The following is a 22603-nucleotide window of genomic DNA, read 5'->3' on the forward strand; positions in this document are numbered from 1 at the left end:
TTGTAAACATAAATAATAATTTAACTTAATTTTAAACAGCTTTTCTTGTGCAGTATCTTTCTGCCAGATCCACACATTGTCACTCCACGCAAGTAAAACGAACTATGGAAATACAACAGCAGTACAATAAATAACGTATCTGATACTCCTGACCAAATACATGAACTGATAGCAATAGCTTAGACCATCCTAAGTTCCTTTACTAGTCCCAAGACAATAACATCAAAAAACAACAGACATCACATCTTGGAGCTTCTCTAAGTAGAACTACTTACCCAAAATACATCACTAACAATCCACATTATAATAAACCATGGTAGTGTTTACAATTATCTAAAATGAGGTGTCCATAAAGTTTCAGCTGTCTTGCATGACCACTTGAGTTTCACCTATCTGAAAATGTCATTTCAACTTTCAGGTAGGTTTTCAAAAAAAAGTAGCTATTCTTCACAATGCCATCATAGCAGGAATAGAGTGAGTTTGGAAGAAAAAAAAATCAAAACCCCAATCTAATCTGTCCAGTAACAGGACAACAGGAATCAAGCAAGTTAACCATGGGTAAAGAATGAAAATTAAAAGTAATCAGTATAGTAAAAAGAACAAAATGATGCACACCATTAAAGTCTATCTGGTATTTGGTGACTGTCACCAGAAGCATACAAAGACTATCTGTAAAAGATTTCTATAACCTAAATGCAGAAATACATTTCATAAAACTAAGGAAACATAACAAATCTAAAAAGAACACATTTGAAACACATAGTAAATATTATCTTCCAAACATAAGGAATAACAGATTGAAGGCATCTGATGAGTCATCCTCAACAAATGACATAAACAGTAAAGGAAAAATAAGTGTCTTTCTCTGCTAATGAAAGCCTTAAACATAAAAAGAAGCCTCCAGAAAAAAAATAGCTTTGGCTTGGGTTTCCTGCTGAAAGAGATGAATATAAAACACATTTAAAAACAAATCTTCAACTGTAGACTTAGCTGTTACTTCAGATTCAACTGATTAATTACAAAATAATTTAAAAACTGTATAATTATAGATAAAACTTGGAAGTTCTCAGCATTCAATCCAAGCAAAAGCTAATATGATGCATTATCCACTGAGCATTAAACCAAACACGTGAACAGGAAGAAGTTAACTTATTAAGCTTAAAAATGTTTGTTTACAACCAAGGGCCTTAAACATAAAAAATAAGAGAAAAATAACTTTTTGTCCTTATAAATCCTGATGACTTGATTGAGGCACAAAGGTAGACATCACTGTAGATTCAAAAATCTACTCTTAAAACAAAAACTGAGGTATCATTCCACCTTTAAACAAGCAACAAAAAGAAATCAACTATGGCAAACAAATTTAAAATTGAGTGCTACATGTAACACAAAAGTGTGAATCAAAATGTAGGTACAAACCTGAGACTGATCTCCTCCATAATATTCTTATTGAAAAAAGATAAATCATCATGGCATAACAAACAAATCACCTGATGAGAAACCAATGAATAATATCTCAGATAACAATATCACATTCAGATGATGCAGAATAGTAAAAAAAGAAAACCTAAGAATAGTATTAAACCTCAGAAAACATCAAATGCTCCATATATATAAATATTGTAGATTGGAAGCAACATAAGAAAATTGATAGTAAATAAGATTTGAAATAAGTAACCAAAACAATATTGCAAGAATCATAAGTTTGAAAAAGAAAGGTATATGAAAAGAAAACCCTAGGTTAAAAAGAAAGAAAAAAACAGGAATGACAACAAAGACATGTTCAGGAAAAACTCGCTAATTCAATAATTAATCCACCATCATAACAAGCTTACTACTCAGTCACTGATCAACTCCAACTTAACTTGCATTTGATTAGGGCCCTGCAAAGTTTGAAGGTTTGATTCAATTGTGAATTGAGATTGGGGATTTGATTTATTAGCTTGGGCTCTGATTCAATATTTTTCAATTTACATCACTTCCAACAAACTTTAAAATTTAGTTTTTAGAATGATTTACTTTGTCTTTGTTTTACTTCAACCTATATACTGTATAATCTGTAAATGTACAGCTATTATAATTAATATACAGTGCAATGAAATATTTAAAATTAAAAAATGGAAATATGTATTTACTTTCATCAAAAAGTCTTAAAATGTCTTCTTCGAATTATATGCATAATTTCATGTCTTTACCTTTTCTCTAATAGTTTAATATCCTTCTTTTCCTGTTATTAACTGTTAGTTTATGTCAATACATGCCAATGGATGCCTGCAATTGACAGAAAGGTATGAATGGCAAAGAAACTTTAGTCTATGGCAAAATCAACTTGTATCCACTTTCTGTTATAACATTTGTGGAGGAAAAAAAGATTACATTGCAATATATTTATAATATTGAATATTAAACCACCAGTAAGAAATAATTAACTAAAATATAAAACCTCAATACAATTTAACTGTCTCACTAACTGTAATATATTAGGTACAAAGGCAGCAAAAAACAGTACAAGCAGTTGTCATCTACCTAATGACAACCACTTGGCACCAATTTCAAAATAACTATTGTTGGAATCAGGTAAAACATGTACACATAATAATAATGTTCACTTTCCTGACACATTCTCTCCTACTTGAATGTGTTCCTCTCATTTTCCACCCTGATTTCTTACATTACATAAATGAGCAAAGACTATATCTAGATCAGAAGTGGTGGAGTTCTCCTCCTCAGATCTGACACTCACATCCACAGAGATATAATTCAAACACTTTCTGGGGGGAATGTTTTTTCTTCCCTCGCTTCAGTCCCTCCTCTTAATCAATGTGGGATTCTAGCTAATCTTGTGAGAAGGGGAAATTATTTTATTGGGAGTTATACTTTTCCTGTACTGAAAATGTATTTCTGATAGGTACTTCCTTCTTCTCACACTTCCTACCCTTAATTCCCACTCAGTTCTAGTGCTGCCAAACTTTGAAGTGAGGAAGTCGCATGTCATGTGAGCGTACTATGCACCTACTGATGAAGTAGTGAAACATGATGATTTGCATGACACATGCAGAAGGCTTGTGACATACGTAATAAAAAAGTTCAAATACAAAGGGGAACAATGAACAAGAATAGCTAATCTTGTGAGAGGAGGAAAGTACCTTACCAGCATTACATGTAATGACTACCCCCTCATGTTTCAAGCTATAATTCATCAACTTTTGACATTTTTATAGCTCATCCTTCATGTGACACAAAACTGAAATTTTAATTAAAATAAATTGACAGTAGAGTGTTTAAATTCAATTTTGAATTTAACTTAGTAACACTTTGTGACATGCTCATAAATGAACATAAAGAGTTCACCAGGGTTAAGTCAGGCACTCATTATATGAAAAAGCTCCCTGTCACAAAACAATGTTACAAACATTTAAATTATAGAAGAAGAGCTTATAGCAAAGTTAGATGAAATTGAAGATGTTGAATGACCACAATCACTATCTACTTGATAGTGTTACTTATGGGTGAAAGGGTCTTCATCAGAATGACAAAGCATACATTTAACAAAGAGAAAAAATAGGGCAAGGATGATTTTATAAAGTTTGACACTCAAAATAAATTATGGATGTTGATAAATGAACTAAGATTTTCTCATAAGGTCTAACCCCACATCAAAGTCACTATGGTTTCCAGGAAAATGAGAACTATTAAAAAAAGATAAAATGAACATCACTGAAAATATGTGGAGCATCTAAGTACTGAACAAAACATCATGATAGGTGAATGTATCTGAATTATAATTTAATAACATTAGGGCTAGAAACTAGCTCTTTGGGCTACTTATTTTAAAAGTTATACACAATATTTAAAAAATGATGAGTTACATAACTGTACAATACAAGACACGTAAACAGGGAGTATGTTTTCAAATCTTATTTTTAACATACTATAATACTTTAAATTTGTTTTTGTGATAACTACATTTACTACATAAAATGAAATAAACAACAAGTATAAGTAAATACTGAAACACCTCTTCAACAAATCGTTCTTACTTGCTTTTTAAAACATGGGGAATCCCACTGACAAATGATCAACAAGCTACCAGAAGAAACTTAGCATCTAACTATTGTACTACAGGTTTTATCACAAATGTTGTATTTGTACTTACAGGTTTTATCATAAATGTTGTACTTTTTAATAAGTTTAACCACTGTTTACAACTAGTCCCTAAATTCATAACCATGCATGCATAACTAACCAGAAAAAAAAAAAAAACCAGTTCATGGTCACTGGTTAAACACCAGCATCCACTAACTTTTCATTATTTAGTGATAACTAATTTTGAGCTATTAAAACCTTTGTATACAAAGCAAACAAACACGGTTTGTACTTAAAATGTCTTTTAACAAAATATTTTGGTTTTATCAGATTATAAAGTGTTTTTCATGTATTTTTAACTTTTGTTGTTGTCTATTTTAATTAAATTCTAATACTAAACACTACTTAATTCTGCACTTGAGTAAACATTTACCAAACTCTTCCCACAAATATGATCCGTAGCAAAACATTAAACTTTATACCTATTTTAAAATATTATGAAAATAACACTAACTACAATGTATGGATAACTAATTTAAATTTTATTTAAGTTTTTCATATTGCCTTCCTTTCAACTTCATACATGTGAAATAAATGCATGTTTAGTTAAAAGTAGAAAGGAAGAAACAAGTTTTTGCATTAAAAACAAAGAATAAATACTCTACCAGGAACTGCAGAATATCTAGAGGGAAAAAACACTTAAAACATGACAGTTGAAAGCCTATTTAGTTTAATTTTGCATTGAATAAAATCTCCATACTTGGGTGTTACCTCCACTAACGTACAACACAGTAGGATTTTCTGCACCTGTTATAGCTCGTCCCATTTCAATATCTGTTTTGAGGGTTAAGCTCTATGTAATACTTTATACTTTTAAAATAATTAGTCCTAAAATATTATCAAGACCTCTTCTTCTATTTTATGCCATTAACTTCACATTTTAGTTGTTGTAAATTTATAACAATTTTCATTCAGAACAGACCAAGACCATTGTAATCAATTTAATAAGTTTTTATCATTCATAATGTTTTAAAAATAAGTAGGTTCAAGAAGTCTTGATAGAAATGAAATAAAAACCCTATCACCCAAGAACTTTCAAAAGGTGGGCCCTTCCTTCTTTAGGAGCAAACTGGGAATGGTGGTGTAATTTAATGAGTGATATATATATATAGAGGAAGTTTAATGACATCACAAAGGTAACCTGGTTTTCTAGAAAATGTTTTTCTCTACTTGCTATTGTATGTGTCTCATTTCCAGCACAATGTTACTAATGACAAGAGTGTATGTGAAAAGGTATTAGGGATATTTTAATTTAGAAATGGCTAAGCATATGTGTATTTAACACTATGCTTAGGTGTTTGAGTAAAGTAAAGACAACACCTGGAGACTGATTGAAAAAGATTTGTCATATTAATCAATTTATAAAAACAGGTAGAAATTCAGCTTTCATATTTCATGAAAATATAAGCAAAGAATTAAGAGTGGAACATTCCACACTACAATCTTCACCACACAATCAATCTCTTGTAGAATTGCCTTCATTAGAACACACTAGTCTTTCATCTGTTAGCATAAACTTCCAGAATGACCATCAATTCACTCCACTGCCTGAAGAAGATAGTTACTTCCCTTAACCTTAACCATCCCTTATCTTATGATTACAAAGACCTCCTCACACCAATACCTGTTAACATTCAGCATACAATAAGACAAGCAGCAAACCACTCAATTACAGCAGAACAACTGTTTCAGAAACTTAGGAAACTCACTGAGAACAAACTAAAACATTATCAAGATGCCAAGTTGCACAATATAAAAAACAGAAACATACCTCACTCTCTTGTATTAAAAGCACTAATAACAATAGGAGCACATGATCAGAACTTCTTTAACAACTGGCAACAGATCCTTGAAAACACCTCCTTAGAACTCGTGAATATCACAAACACCTTCTGTTAATATTCTACATAAAGAAATTTCCTACTATTATCACCTGTACAACCCATCACTGGAAGAAAAAGAACTACAACCATTTACAAATAAAACTGATACACTCCTTCTCAAAAAGAATAACAAAAATCAGCTTTCTACCAACAACACCAATTCAAAAAGTGCTTCTAACAGCATTATTTTTGTCATAAAGAAATTACCATAACATTAAGCAGTTTACCAGAATCCATTAAAATCTCTATCTCACAAGGAACAGCCTGAAAACCCATGTAAAAACACTTAATACTCTGATACTCATAAGCCTTCTCAAACTAACAAATCAGTTGAAAAAGCAGCAACCTTATAAAATGTACAAGTAAAGATGAACACTTTCAACATATCTCTGACATTATTAACCTTTCATACAAAACTCAGTCTCCTTGGTAAGGAATTCAACTTCTACCAAATAACAGCTATATTAATTAATGACCTTAATGAATTCTCTAGAAAATTATGACTTCATGAATTTTTTCACAACAAACCCCACCCAGCTGAAAATCAATATACAGTGAACTTCAAATAAAAGTCTTTATGGACACCTCCACTAAACAGAGGACCACATTTAGAGTTATATTAAAGCTGTATAAAATGACATAATACAGAACTTAAAATCTTCCAAGTAATGTCCTAATAATATTAACCAAAATGAAGAAAGTGCTTTACATAATCTTAAATCAAACATCATAATACAGCCAGTAGACGAGGGTAGAGCTACTGGTATTCTGAACAAAGACTACTATATCACAGAAACTAATCAGTAACTAGAAGATATTAATTTCTATAAAAATTCTCACATGATCCTATAACTCAGTTAATTAAGACCATAACTGAAAAATTTAAAAGCTCCTTGAAACCAATAAAATTAATAAAGAAACCTTTCATTATTTGATACCCAGAAAAGCTTTTCCTGGTAGATTTTATTTCTTACTCAAAACACACGAACCAAACAATCCTGGCTGACCAATAATTTTTAATATAAACATGGTTACCAACAAGCTGTCCACTTTTGTTGATCAACACGTACAATGTATTCCCTGTACCCTTCCCTCTTACACAAAGGATACTACAATTACTACCCATTTTCTTAACATCACAGGAGATATTAATTCTAACAGACAGTTACCACCCATCCAATAGTCTTATTTATACAACGGATATTTCTTCCCTTTATACCAGCATTCCACATGATGAAGGAATAGAAACTCTAATGTCTGCATTAAACCTTTCTAACCCATCAGAATCTCAAACAATAACTGGTTTTGCCAGTTAACTGGTGTTAACTCTGAATTTCAAATTTAATATCAAGCACTACATTCAGGTTAACAGTACTGCAGTGAGTACCAAAATGGCTCCAAATTATGCCAATATATTTATGGGTCATAGTAAAAACCAGTTTTTACAACACAGCCTGTAAAACATCATATATGGAAACATTACATAGACAACATATTTTTCATTTGTACAGTCAGTCTTAAATTATTTAAAGAATTTATCCCAGTTGCAAACTCCTTTCATAAAACAATCATGTTTCCCTGAGATTATTTGCCTACACAGGTTAATTTTCTTGATGTCATGGTTTTTCCAAAAATTTAAACTTTACACACTAGCTTGTACAAAAAATCTACACACAAAACCTTCATTATTAAAGCTGTCACCCCTCTCAAACGAAACACTACTTACAAATCAAGCTCTTATAATAAAGAAAGTATGCTCAGATGAAACAGACTACAGAAAACATGCTAAGGATCTAAAACAAACCATGTTAAAGAGATCATATAAAGATACCAAACTGACAAAAAAAACTGAGAAGGCTAACAACAATTAACAGAAAGACATTCTAAATCAGACTAATACTAAACTTTCAAACAGAATTCCTCTTATTATTACTTTTATTATTATTTTATTATTATTACCAATCAGTTTAAACTCAGAAAAGCTTACCAAATTCGTAAAAACTTTTCATCTTCTTCAGGTTAATGATCATCTTAAACAGATATTTCCTGAAGTTCCCATTGTCTCCCTCTAAAAAAGCAGAACTCTAATAAAAGATATCCTGTTCACACAAAAATGGTTGTTGTTCATGCAATAAAGCCCATTGTCAAACCTACCAGTTCATAAAAACCACTGACTCATTTTCTGAGAAGCACAATCAGAAAAACTTTAAAATATCTAAAGAAATCACTTGTGAAATAAAAAACACCATTTATCTTATACAGAGTAAAAAATGCAATCACCAATATGCAGGGCACACACCAACTATAAAAGAATGTTTTAACAACTATAAACATTCTATTAACACTGAAAAAGATCTCCCTGTTGCTCAACACCTTAACCAACCTGGTCATTCCACTGACAACATTAATCTCATCAGGACTGAAACAGGATTCAAAACTAAAGCAGATAGAGAAATAAAAAAAGCTTACTGGATTGCTAATCTAAACACTGTTAAACCTTTTAGAATTAACCTAGATCCTGGAATCAGTGATCTCCATCATTGGTTTCATCTCTTTCAGAAAAATAAAAATAACTATTATTTGCTTATTTTTCATGAAATATGAAAGCTGAATTTCTACCTGTTTTTATAAATTGATTAATATGACATATCTTTTTTTCAATCAGTCTCCAGATGTCATCTTTATTTTACTCAAACACCTAAGCATAGTTTTAAATACACGTATGCTTAGCTATTTCTAAATTAAAATATCCCTAACACCTTTACACATACACTCTCACCATCGGCTACATCATACCAGAAGCAAGATTCCTACAAATAGTACATTTCCTGAAAACTCAGATTACCTTCATTACTCCATTAAACTCCCTCTATATATGTACATATACCACTCATTCAATTACACCACCATTCCCAGTTTGCCCCTGATGAAGAAAGGTCCACCTTCAGAAAGTGCTCAGGTTGTAGGGTTTATATTTCATTTCTAACAAGTTTTATCAACTATTTAAAAATCCATTGCTCTATGTTCATTATTCAAAGTTAATCCTCTAGTTAATTTCTTTGCTTTTATGTTGTTGTTGTTTTTACCACATCCTGATGCAATTGTTTCATTTACATTTATTAACTCTTCATTCTAGACTTATTTTCATAATTCTATGTATAAACTATTACTTCTCTATTTATGTATATATATTCAGTCTTAAGGAAAAGATGCTTTACCTAGACATACAAGTTTTTGTGTTAGCATATCATTTCTTTGTTTTTACATATACCTAATTCAGTTGTGAATTTATTTCTTTTGAATCAACCTTTATTTGCAATTCAAAACATAAAAGATACGACCAATACAATGATTAACTCCAATGATAGGCTTGTTCCATAACTGAGCTACTGTCCTGGCAACAACAGCTACAGACACTAAGGGTGCCCCCATACCAGGACCTGCAAACAGCAACAATCACATGAAAATAACAATACAATTAATACATTAAATTAAATCCTGAACTAGTGTAGTGTAATATTTACTCTTAGCTTTGAAAGTGAGTTTTCATTATGTTATGGATAATGTACTGGTACTGAGTATGTATTAAGACTTTGAACTGTGAATAGTCATAATAAAAATTAATTTCATATATATTACATGCAACTCACTCTGTGCCAGTGTTTCTCATATAGTATACAAACCTTTTGTATAACAAACGACATCAATATCACTTGGTTTCATATTTGCTTCTAATAATGCCTTTTCTAAAACATCCAAAACATGAGCTTGATGGTGTTTTGCAGTGTCTCTTGGAAGAAAACCTAAAATGAAAGAGTTAACCAGAACAAGATAAAAGATAATGAGTTGTATGCATTTATTAATATCCTTCTACTGTTATGTTACAAATACTGTAGAACTACAAAATAAAAACATACATTGTTTGAGTAATAAAAACACAGTAATTCTACAGGGTGTTCTGAAAATCACTATGCAGTTTTGTCTGTTAATAAATATATAAGTGCACACTGACTTTCCAAACACCCTGTATATTTAAAGGGAGTGTTTAATAATACGTTCTGTTTAACCTATATTTATAATTACATTTTTACTAATGAGAAAGCTTTGAAGTTATGTAGATATAATTGCTTAGTTGAGTTAAAGAGGCTTTTACTAGTAAAAAAAACTTTGTAGTTACATAGATATAAACTGCCTATACTAATTAAAGAAGATTTAGCACTATACCTTCCCCTGGTGGAGTGATGAAAGTCACTCGAGGATTAGACAAAACTTTCCCATCTTTCACTATTCCAATACCAAGCTTATTGGCACTTCCTTCAAACCCAATGACCACTGTCATGGTGACTCCAAGTGACAACAAACTATTTATAAAAAAATTCAAGCACCCACAGGCTTATTATAATTGCACATAAAAAACATATGAATGACCAATAGCATAACATTTTGTAATACAACTATAGTTTGCAGTACACTTTCAAATTTAGTAAACTTAGTTAAGTTTAAGTTGTGAATACTTTCTGTAGAACTGCTTAATACTGAGACATTTCCATAACATTAAGTCTTCACTTGCTTCTTGTAAAGTGCAGTTTGATAAAAAACAAAAGTGCTTGATCTAAAAATGAAACACAAATTTATAAATTTTCTGGAAGTTAGTATTTTAACCTGAATGACATTTTGTGTAAAATGTGGGCTAAACAGTGAGTCAAAACCTCCAAGGTTTAGGCTTGAGCTATCCCCATGCTGATCAAAATTAATGCAAGCAATCAACACTATCTACTGACTACACAATTACTCCTACCTGAATATTTTAATGTGTTTATAGCTGAACATATCGTATGTGTTCAACATATCTAGAAACTTCTAAACCACAGCCCAACACAAACTCCTATACATCACTGAACTAAGGAATTACTGAAATGCATGTCTGCAATTATGGTTTCTGCTGTTATACAGTGCAGTAGAATTTTATACATCTTATGTAATCTTCTTCAACAGAGCATTACTAAAGAATGTACCATTATAGCTCATAAGAACATTTAAGAGAAACACAACCCTGTAAAAAAAACTACAGAAATTGCAAATACTTAAATGGAGAATCAATGATGCTCTAGGTTTTAGAATGTGGAGTTGTTAATCTGCTCAATTAAAGCTTTTAAGTGTTTTGAATTATTTCATCAGTTTGAAAGTGTTGTATTTTAAGGATTTTATGAAAATTTTGTAATGTTTGATTTAAATTTACAGTTATTTCCCTAATTTCTGGTGTCTAGATCATAGTGCTGCATCTCCACTTCCAGCAAACTGTGTGTGATATTTACAAAAATAAGTGAACATTCTTTAATTAGGTGTATACTAAACATTTTATTCTAAAATTATACAGGTATTTGGCCATTAAATTCAGATGTTATGTCACTGCTACACATTATCAAGTAGACTGTCTTAGTAAGTTAGTAACTGAGTGCGTAAACTAGATATTTTTTATACAAATTCCAGTTCTGATCTGAATCGGTTTACTTTAGATAAAAAATTTCCATTATTTATAATTCAGGATCTAGCTTTTCCATTTATTTCTCCTTTACATAATATTAATTCAATACTGCTATTAAGTGTTGACTAAGTCGTATTTGACTCCCAACGGCAGTTAGAAACGGTGTATACAAATTTCAAATATCCAACCTACTCAAAAAAAAACAATTAAGTGACAGTTTTCATAATTAAAACTCATATCTATACCAATATACACATATCTACATTATTAGTAAGTATTAAATAATGAAATATTCCAGCTTGTACCTGTTTGTCAATATAAATACTCTGAATTATACTTCAACTTTTTAAATATTTCTAACTAAACCTTAATCGCACATGCTAATACCTCTTACTCTTTCACACATGAATATACCCGAGCGCCATCTGAATTAAATTGTCCTCTGTTAAACTGATAACTTTTTGATGTCATCTTTGGCATGCGGTCTCTGCATCAAACCGATACATACATCATGTGAAAGTTTTGTCCATATCCAGAAGTGTCGTAATATTGTGTATTTATATTCTTCATTGACTTATAAACTCTTACAAGAATTACTGAAACTATTAAATTTGTACTTTTTAAGTTTTTTCTAGACTTTATAATTTGTTATAAATATACGAATTGAGTTTTAATTTAGAGAGACCATAGTGGTTCATTAATAAACTTGAAGACATCACACAAAATTCCGGGATTCGATCCATGTGTTGAGTACAGCGCAAAGAGATCATTTTGGAGCTTAGCTCTTACACAAAAACAAACGAGTTATATTTTTGTCAAATTTCGAATGAGATATTATTAGAGTTAATTATATTTATAGTAATTGATCTTATTCTGTGTGTAATTAAACTGTTAAATACACTTAATTCAACTCTGGCTCACGCTTTAGATAATTTCGTTTAAATTCACTGTTTGCTGTTTCATAATGATTTTTGTGTGTGTTTTCTTATAGCAAAGCCACAAAGGGCTATCTGCTGAGCCCACCTAGGAGAATCGAACCCCTGATTTTAGCGTTATAAATCCGTAGACATACCACTATACTAGCGGAGGGCTAATAATTTTTGTATCCACCTCAACTGTATTACGTAATAGATGTTTGAGTCTATGCAGAGATGTAATTATTCAACAGTTATTCTCCCAGATAACTGATAAAAGCAATAATATTTGTGACGTTCGAGAACAATCTAAAAGAAACACTTTTGCTACAAAAAAAACATCTGAAGCTGTGAAGTGCTGATTCCGAAACGAGTAAAAAAAAAATTGTATAAGCTTCTACAGTATACAAACTATTACCTCTATGTCTAAATGACAAATTATTAAAGATGTTGTTTGTTTGTTTTTTAATTCGCGCAAACCTACTCGCGAACTATCTACGCTAGCCATCCCTAATTTAGTACTGTAAGACTAGAGGGAAGACAACTAGCATCCTTCCCCACTGCCACATTTTAGGTTACTCTTTTACCAACGAATAGTGAGATTGACAGTCACAGTATAACGGCCCTACGACTGAAAGGTCGAAACTCTTTGGTATGACGGTAATTCGAACCCACAACCCTCGGATTATGTGTCGAGTGCCTTAACCACCAGGCTATGTCGGCCCCGGTGAAAATATTAATAGCATTATACGTTTTCAGATTTGTTCTGAATCACTGCGTGCAGATTTGAACAGAAAAGTACTCGAAAATCAAACTTCTTGACCAATGATCTGTAAGATAAAACAAATTTTAATTTTAAAAAATGTTTTATCTATTTTCTCCTTGTTTTTTCAAATGGATGCAACACGTTGTTTGAAGTATTTTCAGTCATTGGAAATAAAGTCACATAGTTACAAAAAGTTTCCGATTTATGCATGCAAAAATAAGAGAAAAGAAACATGGGGTTAGAAAGATTGAGTGTAATTTGTTATAAAAATCACATTTGCAAATGTTAACCAACCAAAACACAACTTTCATAACATTTATCATTAAACTTTACATCAGTCGCTACAGTCGAAAACAATAATAGTCAAAGCATCAAAATGCTAGAAACTACTCGCAGAATTATAACCGTCAGTAATAGATATAGACGGTGAACAACTTTCAGATACGGTCTGATAACTGTTATGGTTTTTGTGACTTTGATACATCGAACTTTTGTACCAAAATATCATAACACTTATATGCCAAAAGTTAAACACAAAACTGCCCACCATAGGTATCAAAATTCGCATTTATAGTGTTGTAAGTCTGCAGACGTACCACTGTGCCACTGAGTAGCCAATAACACTTATTATACTGAAAAGCTATAAATAAACACCATTGACACTAAAACTACAACAAATATGTACTTTAAACTACAACCCATCTCACATTCAAATAAAGAATTATCTTTCAATCTTACATCTATCATTACAGCTACTCGTACGCATCTCTTGACAACTTGATCTTTAACAAAATACTTAAGAATCTATGTCTTCGAAACTTAGTTGTAAATAAATCAAGTTTTAAGAAATTTTTAACTGTGTAATTATAGAGAATGTTTTGTTGTATTGATACCCTAATGTATTTGTTATAGTAAGAATTAGAAAAGTTGAAAAATAGACTCCAAAGTTTTGTTAACAAGTTAAAAGGTTTATTACGCAAACCAATTTATTACTTATCCTTAATTTTCATTTTCTATAGTATAGTGAGATATTCGATAAAACAGATTAACTACTAAGATTAAGATAACTGATTACGTACTGTACATAGAGCTGATCCGTGATATTACTATAGCAACTACACCTTTTGTAATTAGAAATAACCATTACGGGTTGATGTGATGTAAAGGTGTTAATGGTCTTTGAAATCAGAAGGAGTTCAGTATGTTTTGGTGTAGATGTTTCCACCAATATATCGTCAGAACATAGCTCTTAATTGAGTTTAGAGAGCTAACAAGCCCCTTTAATCCCTTATGAATAAAACAGGGAAGCATTTGCCATAAAGTTTTGTCTGACAACGAATGCAAGATCAAAAACGAGCTACAGGTTGAGAATGGATAAAAGATTACTGTTCAGAGTATTCAAGACATGATCGTTCACCAATTAGCTGTTTTTTACTACTTTATTTTTGAGGATTTGGAGGATATGTAATAAAAGGAGAATGGTTCAGTGCCAACTGACCCCATCCACCAAGGAGTACTACGAGGGGATACACTACAATGAAAAACAAGGACATTGTAGCAATGCCAGGACTTAGTGAACACTATACCCAAACATCAGCATGAAATACAATGTTCACAACACCCATTGAGAACGTTAAACACCGATAGTCAGTTGATCCAAGCCCAAAAGGACAAGCCAAGTGACACCAGTCTACAATAATTCAAGGCTAAAGTAGTTTGTTGCAGTGCCCCAGACACCGCTCAACCACAGGATCCTCTGCGCCAATTCAAAGATTTCCATGCGTGTGTGGATGTTCAGATCCCAGAGAAGGTAAACTGAAAATATAGAACCTTTCCTAAGAGGTATCTTTACCACATACAGGAATTCACCTAAGAGGGATATTCCTTATATGATGAAACAAAAAATACAACTATAAACTAACGTTAGTGAACCAGAATGCACTAGTAGAAAATCTACTCTTCTGAACCAAAGTATATTACAACAAACATGATGAACTCAACAAGTACATACTAGTAGAAACGAGCTGTTTTATCCACAATATTCTAGTAGTAACCTGCTCTATTGAACAACAACGCAGTAGCATGAACCTGGTGTATTAAACCAGAAGGTACTAGTAGAATCCTGTTGTAGTTAATCACATCATACAAATAAAATCCTGCTGTGGTTAACCATAATGTTTTTCGTAGAGTTGTTTTGTAGGGAGCAAAAATACGAATCAAAACGTGTTGTAATGAACAGTGATGTACTCTTAAAAGTCTGGCTCAATAAACAGTAATACACTAATAAATACCTGCTGTACGTACACAAAACGTACTAGCAGAACGTGTAGTGAACTGCTACTATAAAGCATATCAGCAGTAAAGTACTGGTACAAATGCGTTGTATTAAAACATAATTTATTAGAAAAAAACCTGCTTTGATGAACTTTAATGTAATTGTAAAAAATTTTTTGCAGTGAAACAGAATGCGAAAGTAAAAACGTGTTGTAATGAACCAGAATGAACTAGTAGAAACTTGCTGTTGTGAACTAGAAAGTAATAATAGAAACCTTTTGTTGTGGACCAAAAATATTGGAGGAACCTACTATAAATAACTAAAACGCTCTGGTATAAAACATATATAATGAACCAGAACATACTAGTAGAAGCCCTGGTTTGAACCAGAAATTACTAGTAGAAATCTGCTGTAGTGAACCAGAACGTTCTAGTAAAACACCGTGGTATTGAATTAGAATGTAGTAGTAAATTCATGTTGTGCAGAACCTAAAACCGTCACATTATAACGCTCCCACGGCTGAAGGGCAAGCATGTTTGGTGCGACCGGGACCTGAACCCATGACCCTCAGATTACGAGTCGAAAACCTTAACCCACATGGTTATGCTGAGCCAAATCTGTTTATAATGAACTGTAATGTACCTGCTGAAAACCATTATAGTGAATAATAACGTACTAGTTAAAACTAGTTGTACGGAAGAGCCAGAACGTCTTATTAGAAACCTGTTGTAGTGAAGTGTAATGTACTAACAAAATCCAGTGTAGTGAATAATAAGGTACTAGTGAATACCCATTATAATAAACCACAATATACAAGTGGAAAATTGTTGTATTGGACAGTAACGTACAAATAAAGTTTTGTTCTAGTGAACCCGGTTAAAGAAGGACAAACTTTCTGAAGCGAAAAATAGTGTGCTAGCGTCAGATTACCATAGTGGATCAGAACGTATTAATAGTAGCCTGTTGTAATGAAATAGAACGTATAAGTAGATATCTGCTTTAATAAAAGTGAACATACTGGTAGAAACCTGCTGTAACGGTACTGAATGGATAAAATCCTGTTATAGTGGACCAGAATGTAGGATCCTGATGTTTTGAACCTAAACATAGTAGTAGAAACCTGTTGTAGTGAACCAAAGTGTTCTAGTGAAATCCTACTGTGTCGAACCACGTCATATTGGCAGAATCCCATTGTAGTGAACCAGAATGTATTTGGATCAACCTGCTCTAGCGAAGTAAAATGTACTAGAAGAAACCTGATGTACTAAATATAATTTACTTTAGAAACCTTCTGCAGTGAATTGGAACACATTAGTAGAAAACTGTTGTTTTGAACCATATCTAACTAGTACAATCCTAATGTGGAGAAGCAAAACGTACCAGTGGAAACCCGTAGTGGTTTCGTTTGGTTTGATTTGTTTTGAATTTTGCCCAAAGCTACACGAAGGCTATCTGCGCTAGCCGTCCCTAATTTAGCAGTCTATAACTAGATGAAAGGCAGCTAGACATCACCACCCACCGCCCACTCTTGGGCTACTCTTTCACCAACTAATAGTGGGATTGACCATTATATTATAACGCCAACACGGCTGAGAAAGCAAGCATGTTTGATGTGACATGGATTCGAACATCGGATTACGAGTCCAGTATCTTAACCAATCGGTCATGCCGGGCCGAAAACCTGCAGTGAAATGGAGTAGTACCACTGAGGATGATCGTAGTAGCCAAAGTATGCTGTGCAGAACTTGTTGACTTTAATAAACCAAAACGTATTATATGGATATTCACTTGCAAAGGGCAGTAATGTACTAGTAGTAACATGTTGTACTGAAACATAACGTAACAGTAGAAACATGATGTACCAATAGAAACATGTTGTATTGAAACATAATGTGATAGCAGAAACATGTTGTACTGAAACATAACGTAACAGTAGAAACATGTACTAAAACATAACGTAACAACAGAAACATGTTGTACTGAATATTAACGTAACAGTAGAAACATGTTGTACTTAAACATAACGTAACAGTAGAAACATGTACTAAAACATAACGTAACAACAGAAACATGTTGTACTGAATATTAACGTAACAGTAGAAACATGTTGTACTTAAACATAACGTAACAGTAGAAACATGTACTGAAACATAACGTAACAACATAACGTGATAACAGAAACATCTTGTACTGAATATTAACATAACAGTAGAAACATGTTGTACTTAAACATAACGTAACAGTAGAAACATGTACTGAAACATAACGTAACATAACAACAGAAACATGTTGTACTGAATATTAACGTAACAGTAGAAACATGTTGTAACATTAAATATAACGTAACAGTAGAAACATGTTACTGAAACATAACGTAACAACAGAAACATCTTGTACTGAATATTAACATAACAGTAGAAACATGTACTTAAACATAACGTAACAGTAGAAACATGTACTGAAACATAACGTAACAACAGAAACATGTTGTACTGAATATTAACGTAACAGTAGAAACATGTTGTACTTAAATATAACGTAACAGTAGAAACATGTACTGAAACATAACGTAACAACAGAAACATCTTGTACTGAATATTAACATAACAGTAGAAACATGTTGTACTTAAACATAACGTAACAGTAGAAACATGTACTGAAACATAACGTAACAACAGAAACATGTTGTACTGAATATTAACGTAACAGTAGAAACATGTTGTACTTAAACATAACGTAACAGTAGAAACATGTATTGAAACATAACGTGATAGTAGAAACATGTACTGAAGCATAACGTAACAGTAGAATTATGTTGCACTGAAATATAACATGATAGTAGATTGTTTTGTTTGTTTGTTTTTGAATTTCGCACAAAGCTACTCGAGGGCTATCTGTGCTAGCCGTCCCTAATTTAATAGTGTAAGACTAGAGGGAACACAGCTAGTCATCACCACCCACTGCCAACTCTTTGTCTACTCTTTTACCAACGAATAGTGGGATTGACCGTAACATTATAACGCTCCAAGGCTGAGAGGGCGAGCATGTTTGGCGCGACGGCGATTCGAACCCCCGACCCTAAGATTACGAGTCGCACGCCCTAACACGCTTGGCCATGCCGGGCCAATTTGTATTGAAACATAACGTGATAGTAGAAATCTGCTGTATTGAATCGAAACGTAATAATAGAAACCTGCTTCACTGAACCAGAATGTACCAGTATAAACCTGCTGAAATGAACCACAATGTATTATTAGAACCTTCTGCAATGCACCAGTTTGTACAGGTTTAATCATACTGTATTGAACCAGAACATAGTGGTGAAACCTCCAACTGAAATCGATCTGTCGAGTGGGTTTTACATCGAACTACTTTTCTACGAAGTGAATCGATTTTTTCTTGGAAACTATCGTCACTTTGTAGCAACTAATTCATCTCATTCATTATATCGCCTGAATTTTAGCACCAAAGTTGTGTGTTATATAAAACTAAAACTTTCGTTTTGATGTTTATATATTCGTTTATAAGTTGGTTTCACGTTCCATAGAATAACTTGGAACAACAACCCGAACTGTAATGACATATTTACACGTGGAAATCATCATAAGAAGCTAGGTCAATGTATGTGTCATTCTTCAAATTAATGGCTCAAGAAAATTTACCTCCTTTCATGGGCGACTTTCTTTTGCATGGCCAAGTGGTCAGGGCGCTGGACTCGTAATCTAAGGGTCGGTGGTTCAAATCCCCGTCACACCAAACATGCTTGTTCCTTCTGCCGTGGGGCGTTATAATGTTACGTTCATTCCCACTATTCGTTAGTAAAAGAGTAGCCCAAGAGTTGGAGGTGGGTGGTGATGAATAGCTGCCTTCTCTCTAGTCTTACACTGCTAAACTAGGGACGGCTAGCGCAGATACCCCTCGTGTAGCTTTGCGCGAAATTCAAAAACAAACAAACAGATTCTCGTTTGATAATGCTGATAGGAGAAGCCGTGCGTACGTTCCAAGCTTTAATGTTCTAATACTCAAGATAGCCATTAGTAATTAATGAAAAGATTATATATCCAGGGTTTTTTAGTGGCTACGGACCGGTAGTTGCATTTAATTAGCTAAATACAATCTTTATTTATTTTTATATTCTACACTCATATCACTTATATCCAAGGGCGTAGATCCTGGGGATGGGGGATACACCCCCCCTTCATTTTAGGTGGGGGTATGGTGCATACAAACATCCCCCCCGTACAGTTTGGTCTGTTGAATTGTTTCATTGCATCACAGACCTACAAATTGTGTATTTCTTCTTGTGATTCTCGTGTTCTTACCAATCGAATTACGTAATTAGGCCTAGATCTAGGCTTTTTCAGTAGCCGAAATGTACATCTTTAATATAGGCGTGCTTCTAAGCTATTCGATCTAAGTGATAGTTCGTAAGTATTAGTCAGTAGGCCTAAGTATACATGCAAGGCTTGCAAGCACTATCACAGAATCTACCAACGTCTTGTACATAGTGTAAGATTAAGTAAAATTTTCATCACAACAGATTGAACAGAGCATGAAATTCGAAAATATTATTCCCAAGCGTAAACTCCTGTGATCTAGATCTGGCAGGCCATTTGTAGCTTGTAGCTGCATCAATCTTATCTGTATATTGTGCGATTTTCCTATGCCATTTGTTTTTACGCATGTCTAGCCGGTTTTATTGTCGAACGCCTTACTCTCCTTAGCTGCCGAAGCTGCTGACCATAGGGTACGTTTAGTGTACAGTTAACGACAGGTTCGGGTCCCTCGGATCCAGACGCGCCTTACATCACCTCCCTCCTCTCCCTTTAGTCTGAGCCTCGATTTTACAACAGGGCTCATTAGACCTGTGTTTGTGGCCCTCATTAATCCATGAAATTTCAGATTATCACCGCCCTCTAATAAAGTGCTGGTGCTTTATGGTAAAAGAACAATATATCCTCTTATCATAGATAATAAAAATATTGTATTTTTCTTGTATAATTAGAACACAAAAGGAGCGATTTCAACGGCCTGAAGCCTCTACTCGAATTGTGTTGCTAGTTTTTGTTTAGGTGTTTTAGTTAACACACGTGCTTATAGATATTATATCACAACGTGTTTGCCTTTTGATGAGCTTTAACAGGAATATAATATATTTGTGATTGTTTAAGTATTTTTCGAGAAACTTGCAATTACTTGCGTTGTAACAAGCACACATTATTGTCCCAGCGATGCCCAGGCGGTAAGTCGGCTTGGTAGTCACTGTGACTAAAATACAATGTAAAGTTTAGTCCTACTTCCATTCTGTTCTATCTTCGTTCGTTGTACGTTAGAGTTTTTCAATAAAGACTGTATTTTAGCTTGTTGAGTCATCTGGGAAACAGATTCCAATTATGACAAGCAAGCGTCTGAAACTTTCCGATATTAGACTGTTCTGCAAGCCAGGTACTAGTACTACAAGTGACAATGCAGATGCAGATAATCCAACAACCTCAAGCAAAGAAATAGAAACTTGCCATACAGAGAAAATGCCATGTTCATGAGAGGACGAGTCAGAAAATGCTTGTGCAACTATTGCACATCATGAACCACCAGATAGTTGTGAAACAAGTTTCTGAAGTAATGAAAAATCTGACTCTCCACAGATACAGTGTGGAAAGCTATATCATCCAGATGCACAACTAATACCATGACAGAAAGCAAAATCTTAAAATATCAACTTTCAGGGCAAGTGGTTCGATGAGTTTCCATGGCTGCACTTCGACAATCAGACTCAAAAAGTCATATGTTTTCATTGTGCCAAGGCGGAAAATAGAGGCCTTTTTATGCGTACAGTGGATGTGGCAAAAATAAGAGAGAAGCAACCGTCAGCTTTGTTTTTTCACTGCGGAGCACACAAGGCTAATTTAATAATGCAACATGCAGTTGAAGCTTGCGAATGTGTTCGAAATTCTTGGTGTCTTGCTTCAGAGGTCAGGCAAATACAAGACAATCTTTGAAAATATTGTGTCGTCAGACAGCCACAACGGTCCAGTTAAATACATCCGCCCACTCTGTCCAACATGCTGGTTGTGCCGCTTATCTGCAATTACATGTGCTAATGATTACTACAGTGACATTGTTGAATCTTTGTCTGAATTAGCAAATGAAAAATCAGATATAGCAGTGAAAGCACGAGGTCTGCTGGACAGATTTGACAAAGAAAAGACAGTTTTAGGATTGTTGATGGCTCAGCATCCATTAGCTGCATTAGAGAAACTAAACTATACATTCCAAGCAAAATCAGCGACAGTATTGGCATGATTAAAACATCTGCAATGACAGTTGAGCAATTGCTGGTATTACGAACAGAGGAAAATTACAACAAGATATTTGATGAAGCTGAGAAAAAGGTAACTTCCCTAGATCTGGTGCCTATTGAACTACCACGCATTCGCAGACCCCCCCCAGAAGGGTCACAGGTGATGGCTCAACACACCATTCTGCAACAGCTAGAGATTACTACAGAAGCCAATATTTTGAATTCGTGAACACAGTCATAGAACATCTGACCACTAGATTCAATGCAGACAACAATGACTTGAGGCAATATCTGGCACTTGAGAACATGATCACATCTGGCAAGATTGACAACTCGGTTATAAACTTCTATCCAGAAATCTCTGCACAACGGCTCAAGTTTCAGTTGCCCGTGTTCAAAGGAACAACAAAAGCAGTATCTCTGAAAGGTGCGAAGGATGCTTACTGTAAAATGCATGAAACAATTCAGCAGATGTTTAGTGAAGTGTTTCTTCTCATGAAAATTTTGTTTGTATGTTCAGTATCCAGCTGCGAATGTGAACGCAGCTTTTCTGAAATAAGACGATTGAAGACGTGGTTAAGGTCAACTATGTCCCAGTGCTGCGTCAACCACGTGGCAGTTTGTTACACTCATAAAGATGAGGTCGACAGGATAAATATAGAAGAGCTTATGAAAGAATTCATAAACAGATCATCACAAAGGAGGTCTACGTTTGGGAACATGTAGACTAGAGGACCAAATTAATCTTACTTCAATGAAAAATATGAATAATTATGTGCTACATTGTATTGATGTGTAATTTTCAAGAGTTCGCAAAGACATTTTAATTATTT

General features: G+C 33.5%; 1 protein-coding gene across 2 annotated transcripts in view; it reads right to left on the reverse strand.

Annotated features, from left to right (window-relative positions):
* Window positions 1-12010, reverse strand: part of Tcs3 (Probable tRNA N6-adenosine threonylcarbamoyltransferase Tcs3) — a 60437-nt gene extending 48427 nt beyond the window's left edge. The window contains exons 1-5 of one of the 2 annotated variants that reach the window (XM_076494830.1): window positions 11902-12010; window positions 10254-10390; window positions 9713-9832; window positions 9368-9469; window positions 4847-4920 (exon numbers count right to left, since the gene is read on the reverse strand). In XM_076494830.1, the coding sequence (XP_076350945.1) occupies window positions 4847-4920; window positions 9368-9469; window positions 9713-9832; window positions 10254-10368 (411 nt within the window). In that variant the 5' untranslated portion in view covers window positions 10369-10390; window positions 11902-12010. Of the gene's footprint in view, window positions 1-4846; window positions 4921-9367; window positions 9470-9712; window positions 9833-10253; window positions 10391-11819 lie in introns of both variants that reach the window. The other variant, XM_076494829.1, reaches the window with a different exon arrangement.
* Between the last annotated feature and the right edge of the window lie 10593 nt (window positions 12011-22603).

The sequence above is a fragment of the Tachypleus tridentatus genome, chromosome 3 (assembly GCF_004210375.1).
Source record: "Tachypleus tridentatus isolate NWPU-2018 chromosome 3, ASM421037v1, whole genome shotgun sequence".
NCBI classification, from domain to species: domain Eukaryota; kingdom Metazoa; phylum Arthropoda; class Merostomata; order Xiphosura; family Limulidae; genus Tachypleus; species Tachypleus tridentatus.